The following is a 15327-nucleotide window of genomic DNA, read 5'->3' as shown; positions in this document are numbered from 1 at the left end:
AATAGCGCTCTCTGAAACAAAAAAAAAAAGTATATATATATTTATATTTTTATATAAACACACATAACTCCAGTCTTCCTGTGGCCTACATGCTGATTGGCAGCTCGTGGAGCCCTGCTACCTATTTGAGGATGTGGAAATTGCCTAAGGTGTTGTTGCTATAAGCAGCAAATATCTCTAATGTTCCAGTTTGTTCATTAGAGGCACACAACTGTAACATCACTGTTCTGAATCATCCATTTCTTTGTCTTGATGTGTTTTACACTGGTATAAAGAGAGACTGAAATGAAGCCATATTTGTAAACTGGCCAATTTATCATTTATTAGAATTCTATATTAGGAAATGATGCATTTTAATGTGGATTTTTTTTTAATGTGAGACATATAGGTAAGTAACTAGACATGTCACTGTGTGGGGTAATATTATTATAACCACAAATAAATCATCAGGAGATAATAAGATGTATGAAATATCTATAGCAAAAGTAGTTCATGCAGAAATGATTTATATTTATATGATTTAACATAATTGTAACAATGTATATTAACATTATATATTTCAATTTCTCATTAATACATATATGCAAACATACATACAGTATTTGTATGGGCAAGACAGATGTTAATATTTGAAAGAAATAATTCTTATTTCTGATTGGTTATATTTTTGCATATATTATATTTAATGCCACTATGCACAATTTGAATTTGAAATTCAATATGTACATATATTACAGTTGTGCATAGGTGTATTGTAAAAGATTTTATAAAATTGCAATTTATCAAGGACTGTGATGGATGAAAAAGCTTTTTAACTCATTTACAACAAAGTTTGATAGAACAAATTACATGATGCATCATATAACTTATAAACTTAAGCAACTAAAAAAAACCACTTCAGAGGTAATGTATTGTTCATCCAAGGATTTCCTATATGAGGGAAAAGATGGAACCACACAGATGAAGTGCTGAAGAGAAGCACTTAGTCTCATATTATTAACCAGTTGAAAGCATCAGAACACAAAAAGGTGCACCCTGGACCTTCTCATGAGCTTGTTCCATAGTGTCAGTCTAAATATAATTGAATATATATATATAATATAATTGAAGTGTAAACGTATTACTCTGAATGAGGCTGATGGTCACATTGACAAAAGGAGTGAGACGCTACAGCAGAGACTCGGGTTGTGATTAGCTAAATGAGCTGTACTTGAACTAGCTGAAATGATGATGTCGCTCATACTATTGAAAATCACTGCACCCATCAAGTAAGTGTGCACTTACTGTTTCTGAACTCAGTCCAAGCTGTACAAAAGGTCCATTTCCATGTTTTGTCCATTTCCATGTTTTTGACCACACAGTCCATTTCCATGTTTTTGACCACAAAAACAAATGTTTGCTGTGTGGTATATTGATGTGTTGATGAAAAGAAGGGATCACCGCTGACGCGTCTTTGCTTGTAATCAAAAAACAACTTCATTAACGAGAAGAACAGTGTACAAAAAATGTCGAATCCTGGAACATCTCAGGTGCCAATATGAGATCTTCTCGCGACTGGCCCGGAGTTCTGACTTATATACCTTTTCTGACTCCCCCATCTCCAGACAGAGAGGAATCTCTCCCGTCCAGATAGCCAATGACCTCTGACTTGACCTTTTAACTCTTAGGCTAGAACGAACCCAATGCCCTGTAACTCATGTCTCTTACCCATTAGAGAAGACAACAAGATCATTCAGTCATATTGAACCATGCATATCCCATTAGGTCAGATGACTTCTAAGCAAATTTTATACCATGGTCTGGATGAATCCTCGATTCTGATTGGCTGCTGGGTGTCCATTAAAAAGTGATAATGGACACCCATAAAGATGTTCCGGTAAAATAGCCTGATTACGTTCTAAATATTACTGCGCTGGCTCAAACGCTTGTTGGTAACCACGGCAACGGACACTCGGACCAAAACAACTTTTTTTCAGCGCATCACGGCACTGGAGTCTGTAAACACACCAGCGGTAAGAAGTGCACTGGACCTCTGAAAAACCGTAACGTTTAAGCTGTCACCTCACCTCCCTTCACTGATCAACCATCAGGCTGTGGCAGAGTCACTGGCTGCACGCTGCGGTCACAGCGGGTCCCTCTTTTTTTTCTTTTATCGCCGACGAGAGTTATTAAATAGTCCGCTCAGCCGCTTATTGTTACAGACGAGACGACGTATGATTTTAACCGTAAAAACAACATTAAATCATGACTGAATTATTTAATATGTATTTATCTCGTAAGTGACCATGGTATAAGCGGGATAATGCCCTTCGAGGTGTCCGATTATGAGAGATTAATGGACTTCGCGGAAGCAACCGTTCACGCCTCCGCGTCGTCCATTAATTTCTGATAATGGACACCTCGTCGGGCATTATCCCTTACATAGAACCCATGAAGTAGAGCATCTGTTCAAAAAAGGCCTACATACATACAAATAAGAACATACAATAGTTTAAGATATTAAAGTAAAAAAGTTAAGGAGTATAATATACTACAGCTGCTTTTCACCCAACACAAACACGAACCCTTTGCTGCCAGTGCTGTGTGCATGTGTGTCATTCTCTAATACTATAATATCTCCAATTTCAGATCTGTTCCAGAAGGCCATCATCCAGAGTGGCACGGCGCTGTCCAGCTGGGCGGTCAACTACCAGCCTGCCAAGTACACGCGGGCCCTGGCCGAGAAGGTGGGCTGCAACATGTTGGACACCGTGGACCTGGTGGAGTGTTTGCAGAACAAGAACTACAAGGAGCTGATCGAGCAGTACATCACACCGGCCAAGTACCACATCGCGTTCGGGCCGGTGATCGACGGCGACGTGATCCCTGACGATCCCCAGATCTTGATGGAACAAGGGGAGTTCCTCAACTACGACATCATGCTAGGGGTCAATCAAGGCGAGGGGTTTAAGTTCGTCGATGGTATTGTGGACAGCGAGGACGGGGTGTCCGCCAACGATTTCGACTTCGCCGTGTCGGACTTCGTGGACCATCTGTACGGCTACCCAGAAGGCAAGGACACTTTGCGCGAGACCATCAAATTCATGTACACGGATTGGGCGGACAAGGAGAACCCGGAGACCCGACGCAAGACTCTGGTTGCTCTGTTCACCGACCACCAGTGGGTGGCACCGGCGGTCGCCACCGCCGACCTTCACGCCCAGTACGGCTCGCCGACCTACTTCTACGCATTCTACCACCACTGTCAGAGCGACATGAAGCCCAGCTGGGCCGACTCGGCCCACGGCGACGAAGTTCCGTACGTGTTCGGGATCCCCATGATCGGACCCACCGATCTCTTCAACTGCAACTTCTCCAAGAACGACGTGATGCTGAGCGCCGTGGTCATGACCTACTGGACTAACTTTGCGAAAACAGGGTGAGTGCCCCTTTGTTTCATTTCTATTCTATGATTTGCCATCCACACACCATCCATTGAGAAATCTCTTTGACCATTTATAAGGGTGTTCTTCATGATAGCAAACCATTTCTTGAAATGACCCATCTTCTGTTGATGTTTTTTGAAATTCATCACTGTGACAAAATACCCAATGCGTTCAAGGTTCAAAGGTTTTAACCGTTCATTAAGCTATGTAAATGGAATTGCTCAGTCCTACTCTACTCAACCAACACTGATTGCAGATCATAAGAGATAAATACCCATATAAAAATATATAGCAAAAAAACACACTATAAAACATCACGAGGAACTAAATTAACTACAACTACTGATGGAGTGGTTGAATCCAAGTATGGAGGTCTGGACTGATGACGCAGGGTTCAGTAGCACTGAAGGCATCTTTTTATAAACTGTAGGTTCTTGTTTTATATTTTTTCTTCCAGTCAACTTACTGTTGGTAAGTTACTGTTAGTGCTTGATGGCCCAATGGTAGATTTTAGGGGTCAGGTTGAAGGTGGAAGTTGAAGTTACCCCAAACCTTATGCAGATGTATTTATTGCATAGTGATGTCCTCTACAGCAGTGGTTCTCAACGTGGGGTCCGGGGACCCCCAGGGGTCCTTGAGAGGGTTCAAGGGGGTCCCCAACTTTTTCTTGAAATTTTACCACTTTTTATTTTTATAATTTTTATTATTATACTTTTTTTTTTGTTTGTATGTTTGTTTTTAGAATTTTACCATTTTTTTTCTAGAAAATGTTTAACTGGTTTTTTTTGGGGGATAATTTTTTAACCACTTCTTCCTACAAATGTTTAAACATTTTTGGAGAAATTGTACCACTTTATTCCAGAAATTTCTCCATAATATTTCCAAAAATTCACGCCATTGGCCCCGATTTGAATGTACAAAAAAAGTAACGTTATTCAGGCTCAGAACAAATATTTCTGTATTTCTGGTGTTTGCTTGAAAATTTTGTCGAATGGGGGTCCATGGTCTAATACGGTCTAACAGTGTATTCCCAAATAGTTCTACAACTTACCATTGATGCGTAATGTGACTGGGGTTAGGTGTAATATCAGGTTTGGATGATCTTACCTAACTTTTGTCCCAGTAAAGACATGGATTCCATTTGTCCCTCAGACTTTGAGGCACCTCTTGCTCAGATATGTGTATCCTCCTCCACTTCTATCAGCGTGGGCTCTACTAACCTTGGTTACTAAGGCAACTGTGTATTATAGCAGAGCGGCTGCACATTCACGAGGCGAGATCCAAACAATCTACACACAATGGACCTCGTGTGTCGATACTTACGGACTCAAAGGAAGAAATTCCTCCGCACCAACAAAAAGTTTTGTTGTGAATAGCGGTTTGATGATTAGCAGATGAGTCAAAGAGATCAAGTGGAGGTTAATAAAACAAGCCAAATCCTCCCTCGGTGCTGTGGAAGTGTTGGGTTTGATGAGAGGATTTGCTTGCTGTGTATATTTGGATCATGTTTTTTGTTTTCATGCACCTTGAGATTAGGTATCTAGGTGTTTGCAGGCCAGTCACACTGAAAATTCACTTTAGGTTGAATAAATAAAGTCTTGATCAGCTTCATAGGCTGCAGCATGCCCTCCCCTTTTCCCCATTTGGCTCCCATCCCAGTAGATGTCTGATCAGCGGGGGACACTTTGCGAATGCTCTTTGCTCTCATTGAAAGCCAATTCATCACTGGGAGCGTGGCCATTTTTCAACAAGTCTCCTCCACTCTTTGCAAAAGGTCTCCCGCCGTGAATCACAACATATTGATGCTCTTTGAAATTCTTCCCCGATGCCAGTACAAAAGAATTGGATGCTTTGGATGTACACAACAATATGATGGAGTGTGGCTGTGGTGATTATGTATTGGCTGTTCCGTCTGGCAACATGTTGTGGCTTTCAGGCAGCTTAATAGATCTTGGATGTAAATATTAAAGGTCCCATATTGTAAAATTAGATTTTCATGACTTATTTCATCATAGAGCAGGTCTGGGTTCTATATTGATCCTGTGAAAGTATCTAAACATTCAATCCAAAGAAAAATGCACATAAACTGAATTTTAAAATGAGTTGTCAGGACTTTGTGAACGAAGCTAGGGATGTCACAATTACTTGTTTTTACAATGAATCGCGGTATTAAACGCCATAATTAATTGATCGCAAAGATTCCTAAATACCGTCACTTTCCAAAAAAAGATTATGTATGAACCGTGTCGGCAGATGTGCGCCAAAGTAAAGGTAAATGCACAGATACTGGTCCATTTACCTAACGTAGCATTGAATTGGTAGGAATTGAAATGCCCGAGTGCCATTCGTAATTGAAAAAAAAAATTTAAATTAACTTAAACTTTTGGTATCGATGACAATTAATGACTTGAATATTTAAAATATTTTATAATTAATAATGTATATTTTAACTAGTGTTGTGAAATTAATTCATGCATAATAATCGTGATAATGGTAATACCATGATTATTTCTCTGACAATAATCGTACCAAAAAAGTCTATTATCGTGACATCCCTACTTGACCCACTTGGACACTCTATCCGCATTTGGCCTCTCTTTGAGTGTTTACATTGAATCTGCTACTTTTTTATTCGATCACTTAGAAAAGTCAGCCAATCAGAATAGAGGTTCTCTTCACCTGTGTGGAAAGTGTCTATTTTTTTGGCCACAGGTCTCAGATTTTATCTGCAACACTGTGACAGTATCTGTCAAATTTAATCCTTTTTAAATACCACTTCCACAGAAATTAATCCAGATATTCTTTCTCTATTGATAACTGCCCTGTCCAACTGACAAATGTACAGTTGGGGCATTCAGAACAGCATTCAGAGAGGAATCAGAGAAATAAAATCCAACAGCAGGCTGTAGGGCGGTTTGGAGAGCTCTGAGGACAAACAGGACAAGGTTAACGTCCAAGCGCAAGTCTCCAGTTGAATCCAGTTATCTGGTTGAAAGAGAGTGAGTGAGTCCAAAGTTGGTGACAGGAAAGGAAATGAAAACTGCCTGGAAAGAGGTGAATGAATGGATATAAATACCGCCTTTGGGAAAAAGGCGGCAGAAACTTGGAGGCAGGGCGCGAGAGCCGGTGGAGCAGTGAGGGAGGCAATGACAGAGAGTGTGAGGGGCAGGTTTGACAGCTACAACTGGTGGCCAGAGAAAAAAACAAGACAAGGTCGTCACCAGATTGACGAGAGAAATTACAGCTTTACCGAGGAACATCTGCAAAGGCCGCTCCAACCGAGCCTTAAGGACAGTGATTGCTCTGTCCCTCTAGGGTTGAGGGTGTACTTATCCTGTAAGGTGTAAGTTGAGGTATTCAGGTGATTGTTTTCAGCATTTCACCCTTCCTTCATTTCATTGAATAGTAATGTCTTGATATTTTATGTGTTAAAGGTCCCATATTGTATAGCTGTAGATTTCCATGTGTTCTTTGGTTGTAAAATAGGTCTAGGGTACCCTCCTGTTACACCGCCTCTCACACTTTCCCACCCCCCCACGGTCAAATGAAAAGTCACTGGGGCCTGAATTTTGGCAAGGAGGTGTATGTTTGGGTAAACTTTGGATGTCCCAAATTTCAGAATTTTTGGACCCGTAATGCATTTTAACCACATCCATGACAAAATGTCTACCTCCGCCTATGGGTTTATTATGGGTATTTTAAAGTAAAATTTCTCAAATTTTATGTTTAAATATGTAAATGAGGCAATATCTAATGAAATATGCGCTAATTTCCTGAAAGAATCTCTTTTTATCACTAAAATACTGTCACCAGCCATAAAGCCCATAGAGCCCCATAGAAATTTTGTGTTTTTGCAGCAAAAACAACTGGCCAGGAAGGGGTTAAACATTTTGAAACCCATGTCAAAAGTGATTTTCATGTTTAGTCAAGACCCAGCCCTATATGTATCACAAATACTTTGGGAGTAACTGATGTCTAAATTTTAAGTCGAGAAAGAGAATACTCATTAGCCATTAGACAACTTTAGTCTCTGGAAAACATATGATTAATATGAGATAATTTAATTAACGTAACATTAATTAGCAGATGGACAATTTAATTAATCGTGTTGGATGCTGGCTGCTTTAAAGCTGCTCTGGTGTCAGACTCAACAGACTAAAGACTTGATGGAAACATACGCAAGGAAAGATACAGTGTAGTTCAAGAGCATCAAAGACCTCAAGTGTTGTTTGTTTCTTGTGTGTGTGTGTGTGTGTGTGTGTGTGGCATATTGTACAAGCATATGCTACAGCTGAGATGACAGGCCTTAAGTGAAACCCCACCACATGCTAGCAGAGCCTTATGTATAATTCCATATGTAGCCACCAGTTGGAGGGCAGACCTTTCATTACAGCTGAGTCCAGGCTTTTTAATGAGAAAAGCACCTTGGGAAAAAAACGCAGTAGGGGACATATTGGACCAGTGTGTTTGCAGTACCTTTAACAGATCAATTGTCATCTTGGCAACAGCGACTCGTCCTGGGGTCCATATTAATGAAATTACTGTAGAATGGGATAAATTCACCGGGATTCCAGAGATCGGCATTCCAAAGTCCCCAAACCTGGATGCTATCCGGTTATTACCCATCCAGGTATGTGGTGTGCAAAAAAGACACTTAAGGGGAGAATGAATAGGGTAAAAAAATTTAAATAACAGATATCACCATGAAACTTCCCAAGTTTATCACTGACATTAAGACAAATATTTTTTGTATTACAAGTTTTGTCAAATTGTATGTTTAAATATGTAAATGAGGCAATATCTGATGAAATATGCGCTAATTTGCATACATTTCCAGAACTGGAATCCAAAAAATGGATAAAGCCACTTTCAAAATTCTTGTTTTATTTTGTTGACATATGAGAGTCAGAAGTTTTTACAGAGGAGGATTTTGGATATCTCTTTTTATCACTCTGTAAATGAGAAAATACTGTCACCAGCCCTAAAAAATCTAATTTCGCCATGTTTTTAGTAATAAAACATTGTATAAATCAGGCTTTGAATGATATATCAACAACCCCCTCTGTAAAAACTTTCAGAATATAGACAGGAATAAAACTGGAAGGTTTGGTGTCTGTAAGTGCTGTTGAAGTGGAGATTTTGGGTTTAGAGTCTGAGGAAAAACTCATTTTGAGAAAACGGCCTAAAGACTTGTATTCCATCGATTGTTAATGTAAATCGTACTTTTACGATTGGTTGCGGATACGGATGAGATGACAATTTTTGGAGCCTACATCATTGTTCAGGAGAGAGAGAGATTTACAATGATACCTGACATGACCTGGGTCAGACAACAAGCACAGCACAGTATGTCACAGTAGCATGCTAACTTTTGGCGAATTCAGGAGAAATTTACCGACAAAAGAGACAAAATGATGTAAAATAACCACCTTAATGTGGATTTTCTAACATTTCTTTTGACTTTTCTGAAAGAATACATGTTAAGGATAGGAAGGAAGGAAATTTAGTTTAGTCGATGGAATATATCTTTAGGTATCTGACCAAAAATCGTAACTTTACAGCTGAGGTTTTTGTCAACTAAGCAGTCCCACATTGTAAACCCTCCCCCAGTGAAGAATTGTGGAACTGTATGTGTAGAGAATGTACAATTTATAGATACAGTGGTGGAAAATATAATGTAATTGGTCAAACATGATATTTTTAATGGATGCTGGATGATTAAACGCAAATAGGAATACCATTATGAATACAGTACCCGTTGTACTTAGGTATGGAATTGCTTTATTTTAGAAAATAGAAATCATAGGAAAAGAATCAAAAGAAAATAAAAAATGTTACAAAGATGACCAAGCAGATGGTGTTTATGTGAAGGCCTGTTGTGTTTGCAAGTCTGATCTCTCAGTACTTCAGCATCAGACAACCGTCCAAAAACTCAGTTCCTTATCCTCTGGATGATTCTACTGAAACGGAGCCAATGGTTTGGCTCAGACCTTCCCAGGATGTATGGATCAGCTGTTTGTTTGTGAAACTTATCTCCAGCTGGGTATCAATTACTTCTCAAAGAGGAAGCTGTCGGTCTTATTTGAGCTGACCAACTTTACATTTCACCTTATCACTTTTGATAAGGTTGTAATCTGACTTTTACCCCCCTTTTTCTTTTACTGTTATGGAAGTCTGTGGTCTGTGTGATTAGCTTTCCCTTTACTTAAACACAACAAAGGCTAAATCTGAAATGTAGTTATTAAAAAACTAACTTTTTGAAATACAAATTTTATAATTTCTTTGTACTGTAGGTGTGATATACAACTCTTCCATTAGCATTTTGAAACCCTAACCCTCAAAGCATGACTGAATAATCCATTGATTAGACAGCACAAACAACATAATAATGATTTCAATTCAAATTCCTTGTATTTGATAAAGGGGGACAATGTGCATTGATAAACATTTTAAAATAAAATGTAAAAGTACTCAATTCTAGCTAAAAAGCTAATTTCCATTGAGTAGTACAGTATTTAAAAACATGGGGCAGGTACGCCCTTTTTTTTTTTTTTTAGAAAGAAAAAACAAAGATAATGAAAAATGAAAAAATGAAATTAAGTAAAGTTCTTCCAGGGTTCTTCAATGGTTCTCCAGTTTTGAATATGAGAATCTAAATTTTGACACTTTTTTGATTCCATTCATGTTCATATATAGGTTTGATACGGGTGTTCACACCAGAAATGCATTCCTCTAGCCTGTTTAATCAATTATAGAGCTGATTTTCATTTTTCAACAACCTCATGAACACAGCTTTTTATATGTTCCTGGATAATTAACCATCACTGGAGCTTGACTCATCTTGTTTAACCCCCTGTATACACATTCACACAAATAGAAATACCATTATGAATACATCACATTCATTTGGACTGATGAGTGCATCCACATGGTAAACATCTCTATCTGTACCTGTATATACAGAAATGCATCATTATTGTTGCCACTCATAAATACAATGCGTGAGTCAGGATGAGTCCTTCCTATTGGGTATTCAGATATAGACGGAGAAACATAAAAACACATTGTGTTTGGCTCCAAGGTTGTTTTCTCGCCTTCACCCCCACCCCCTCCTCTTCCTCACCTCTCAAGATTTAATGAAATCGCTCGCACAATGTCACTGGAGAGGCAGCTGTATCCAAAAACTACAAAAAAGGAGAAGTAGAAGAAGGGGTGGGGGAGGGGGGGGCATGCGACAGCAACAGACCTGGAGACGTGTCAGCGGTGTATTAAGGCCACGGAACATTTCGTCAGCCGCCGCATTCAAATTCTGAGCGACCTCGAAAACACATTAGATTTGAAGAGAGGGCGGTGAAATAGAAGAAAGGCTTCAGCTTTATTGAGTAATGACTCATCTGGAAGTGTCACAAATTACTGCTAAGTGAATCTAATGGACAGTTACATTGTTGATTTGTATTATCATGCTCCTTTTAAACCAAGGGAAATGCCATTTACAGAGTCACATCAAAAACATGTTTTTAGTCATTTCACTAGGTTTTTAAAACTCTACTGCTGTTCTCCTGGGTCAAGGAAGGAAGGAAGGAAGGAAGGAAGGAAGGAAGGAAGGAAGGAAGGAAGGAAGGAAGGAAGGAAGGAAGGAAGGAAGGAAGGAAGGAAGGAAGGAAGGAAGGAAGGATAGGGATAGAAGGAAGGAAGGATGAAGGGAAAGAAAGAAGGAAGGAAGGCAGGCAGGAAGGACGAAGAGAAAGAAGGAAGGAAGGACAAAGGGAAAAATGGGAGGAAAGAAGGAAGGGAAAAAGGAAGGAAAGATAGATGGAGCGAGGGAACAGATTGGGTCAAAAAAGAAGGAAGAAGTAAGGACGAAGGGAAGGAAGGAAGGGAGGGGGGGCAAAAAGGATTGTGGAAAGAAGGAAGGGAAAAGGGAAGGAAAGAAAGATGAAGGGAGGGAACAGACCATGTGAATTGGATCAAAAGAGGAAGGAAGAAGAAGTAAGGACGAAGGGAAGGAAGGAAGGAAAGAAGGAAGAGGGGAGGAAGTGAACAGATTGGGTCAATTTGCCCCAGAAGGACAACAGTCGCATTCTCAACCGGATTGTACAGATACCTAAGAAAGGTTTGATTGTCTGATCTAATCCCTTGTGTCCTTTGTTTTACTCTCTTAGGGATCCAAACCAGCCAGTTCCCCAGGATACAAAGTTCATCCACACGAAGCCCAACAGGTTTGAGGAGGTCGCCTGGACCAAGTACAACCCCAAAGACCAGCTGTACCTCCACATCGGACTCAAACCTCGAGTCCGTGACCACTACCGGGCTACCAAGGTCGCGTTCTGGTTGGAACTGGTTCCGCACCTCCACAATATAAATGAGTTTTTTCAATACGTATCCACCACGACCAAGATACCCCCACAGGACACCACCCCCTACCCTTACACCAAACGCTTCCCTGGGAAAAACAACTGGCCGTCCACCACCAGACACCCGGGAGTTCCGCCGGCCAACACCAAGCAAACCACCGACCAGCGCAAGAGCGGCGACCTCACCGACGAGTCCACGGTGGTGATCGAGACCAAGCGGGACTACTCCACCGAACTCAGCGTCACCATCGCCGTGGGAGCCTCCCTGCTGTTCCTCAACATCCTGGCCTTCGCCGCGCTCTACTACAAGAAGGACAAGCGGCGGCACGAGTCCAACCGGCGCGTCCCGACCCCGCAGCGCAACTCGACCAACCCGAGCAATGCGCCGTCGGCCGCCAACGACGTGGCGCACCTGCAGAGCGAGGAGCTGATGTCCTTGCAGATGAAGCAGCAGCAGCTCGAGCACGAGCACGAGCACCACCACGAGTGCGAGTCCTTGCAGACGCACGACACCCTGCGCCTCACTTGCCCCCCGGACTACACCCTCACCTTGCGCCGGTCGCCCGACGACATACCCTTGATGACCCCCAGCACCATCACCATGATCCCCAACTCCCTGGCTGGCATGCAGCCTCTGCACAACTTCAATACCTTCGGTGGCAGCCAGAACAGTACCAACTTACCCCACGGCCACTCCACCACACGGGTATAGCTCTCGCATAGCACCGGATTCCTCCAAAAGGCAAACACAACACAAGTGACTGTGTGAAGCACAGACTCCAAAGTCTTAGCAGATGCTATTTTGCTACCATGCCTTCTTGAAATGTACAAACAGTATAAATTGATCATGAACTCATGAAAATATTCAAAGTGAATGTTACTATAGTAATAACTCTATTTGGAGCTGAGCTTCATGGAAGGTTTTTGCGGAGTTTTACCAAAAGAAAAAGGCAACCAGGGGATGACTGTTAATATTCCTACGACACAAAATGGACCGTTCCTGTGGGACAATTTGCAGAGGCTTCTGTGCCATATATACAACAATGGGAAGATAGTGGCAACTTAATGAGCATCTGGAACATCATCTTTCATGATCCTTCACGCACCTGAATTGGGCACACAGTTCTACACCCCAGCCTGAAATGTATTTATGAAAACTTTGTAAGAAAAGAAAAAAAGAAACAAAGAAACAAAAAAAAGGTATATAGTTGTGTGTGGAAATTTCAAAATCTAAAAAAAAGAAAAAAATGATATTAAAAGAGCTCCTTCTGTTTTTCACATTTATTTTTTTTATTTGTTTTTTTCTGTGTAAATATAATCAGACATTCCTCATTCTTTTCCGCCCCGATTACAAACCTGCGTTTTGTTATTTCTCACACAACGACCAAAATGCGAACACAATCCCATCCTCAACGAGTTGCACATTGTTCCGTCTGCAGGTCATAACACACGGTTACTGTCTCGTGCATTGCTTTGTGTCCACTCTCTTAGACATTGCATGTCCAGGAAGAGCTTTACTCTGTATTTTCAGACATGTCCTGAATAGGAATGAGGACTGACTGGATCTCATCACCTGCTGTCATCCTGTTAATGCTTCCAGTAGTTTTCTTTGTGGGCTTCTTTTCTGTCTTGCAATCTCAGCACTGCCTGAGCTTATGATGTGACCAGCAATTTATAATTTAGAAATAAAAAAAGGCAGTGATTTTTATTTCTTTTCTTTTTCTTTTGTATCAATATTAGTTGGATATGTTTGTAAAGAAATATATGTTAGATATTTCAAATTGTCATATGCTAGCAATATGTAAAGTATTGTGCCAGGCTTGTGATATTTTGGGTTACAAAAGCAAGTGAATGTGTAAATATTAATGATATTAATTATTATAAAATTATAACAAAGTAACCATTAACTCTCTTTCTGTTTTGCATCCTATTACGAGAAAAAAAAATGGAAGAACATCCAGAAGATTTTAAGCAACATTTGTAAATTCTATAAAAGATATATTCTTGCCATTTGGTCCCTAAACCAGTCGAGATAACAAGGGTTTTAATGTAGAGTTTTAAAATCCTTAGTTTGTCTTATATATGTTTGCAGTTTTGCCTTAAGTGATGATAGAGATATTTCTGGCTGGACACCTGTATAAAATTTTTCTGCAACATTTTTAATAAAATATCACAGTATTTTCTAAAAAAGAAAAAAAAAGAAAAAAGAAAGGAACAAAGAACGTTTAATTGGATTTGATTGATTGGATGTTGTGTTTGCGAATGTATTTGTGTTGTATGTGGGCAAAGGTGAGTCATTTTTTGAATGAGCCTCCTTTTTTATAGAAGTCTTTTTTTGTGTTTTTTTGTTTGTTTTTTTTACACATTGTACTGGGGTTCCAATCACTGTTGTCCATTCTAAAATGGCTTCATTTGGTTATTGTAAAGAAGTATGGGTTTAAGCGCAAAAAAGGTTTGGAAAGGCTTGGAAAAAAGTCAATTTCAGTGAAAATGAAGAACTTGTTAGAAATCAAAAAACCACCAAAGTAGTTAGAATATCATCATAAACATGCCTCTCTACTGGTCTACCGATCATTGCAGTGGTTACCAAAATATTAGTTATAGATTGATCGGGATAAAGCACAAAAAATACTTTAAAAAGTAGAAAATTCTGGGGAAAACAAAAACACATTTATTAGTTGAATAAATGTCCAATTCACAGTATAACAATAATGAGTCATTGTTAGCTTAAATGTTTATAGCACAATGATGCGGGAGCATACCTATGTTCCCCGGGTCCTATGTTCCCCCATCAGGGAATATAGGACCCTCTTTTTGAAAAAGGGTCATATGTTCCTCGTTTTTACCAAAAAAAGTCCTATGTTCCCCGTTTTTACCAAAAAGGGTCCTATGTTCCCCGGTCGCCATACATAGGCTACTGGGGAACATAGGACCCTTTTTTCTTTTGTCTGAAAAAGGCTCCTACTGTATGTTTCCCGCTGGTCGACGGACTCTCTCTACTTATCTGGACTCTATCTGGCCTGTCTAGCCTCTACCTGGTCTTTTTACTAAACTTAACCAACTCCTTTCTTCATTGCCTAAACCCAACCAATGGGACAATTCCACTTCTCACTCAAAAATAGGCAAAAATATGCCAAATCACTCACAACTCCACTTCCAGGTATGGGTACAAAACGTGCATGTTTCCCGGGTCCTTTTGGGGAAAAGCGGGTAACATAGGACCCTTTTTTAGACAAAGGGTCCTATGTTCCCTGGTCCCATACAAAGTGGGGAACATAGGGATGATCCCCAATGATGCAATCAAAAGTCTGTTTTCAAAGATGCTAGCTTGCATACTTGTTTCAGCAGTTCAGCGTTGCAGCATTGCGGTGCTTATTGAGCCCAGACTCAATCAGTTCCAGCACTTTGAAACTTTTTTTGAAGAATTGACTTGCATCTGCAAACAGTTTGCTCTCTGCTAGCTAAGCTGATTCCTCTGACTGTTTTTGGCCTTTGTGAATTGCCACTGTGCTCCGTAAGGGAAAACAAGCGAGCTGAATAGTAAAAGA

At 40.2% G+C, this 15327-nt stretch overlaps 1 protein-coding gene across 1 annotated transcript in view; it reads left to right on the top strand.

The window, feature by feature from the left end:
- Positions 1–13990, top strand: part of nlgn4xa (neuroligin 4 X-linked a) — a 98032-nt gene extending 84042 nt beyond the window's left edge. Inside the window, exons 5-6 of the mRNA XM_085802331.1 lie at positions 2629–3418; positions 11588–13990. Coding sequence (XP_085658457.1) covers positions 2629–3418; positions 11588–12491 — 1694 coding nt within the window. The 3' untranslated portion in view covers positions 12492–13990. The remainder of the gene's footprint in view (positions 1–2628; positions 3419–11587) is intronic.
- Positions 13991–15327: the final 1337 nt, after the last annotated feature.

This window comes from Trachurus japonicus, chromosome 2 (genome assembly GCF_045865225.1).
Source record: "Trachurus japonicus isolate A0001 chromosome 2, Traja_1.0".
In the NCBI taxonomy this organism is placed as follows: domain Eukaryota; kingdom Metazoa; phylum Chordata; class Actinopteri; order Carangiformes; family Carangidae; genus Trachurus; species Trachurus japonicus.
Note: the sequence above shows the minus strand (reverse complement) of the source record. Positions and strands in the feature narration are given on the sequence as shown.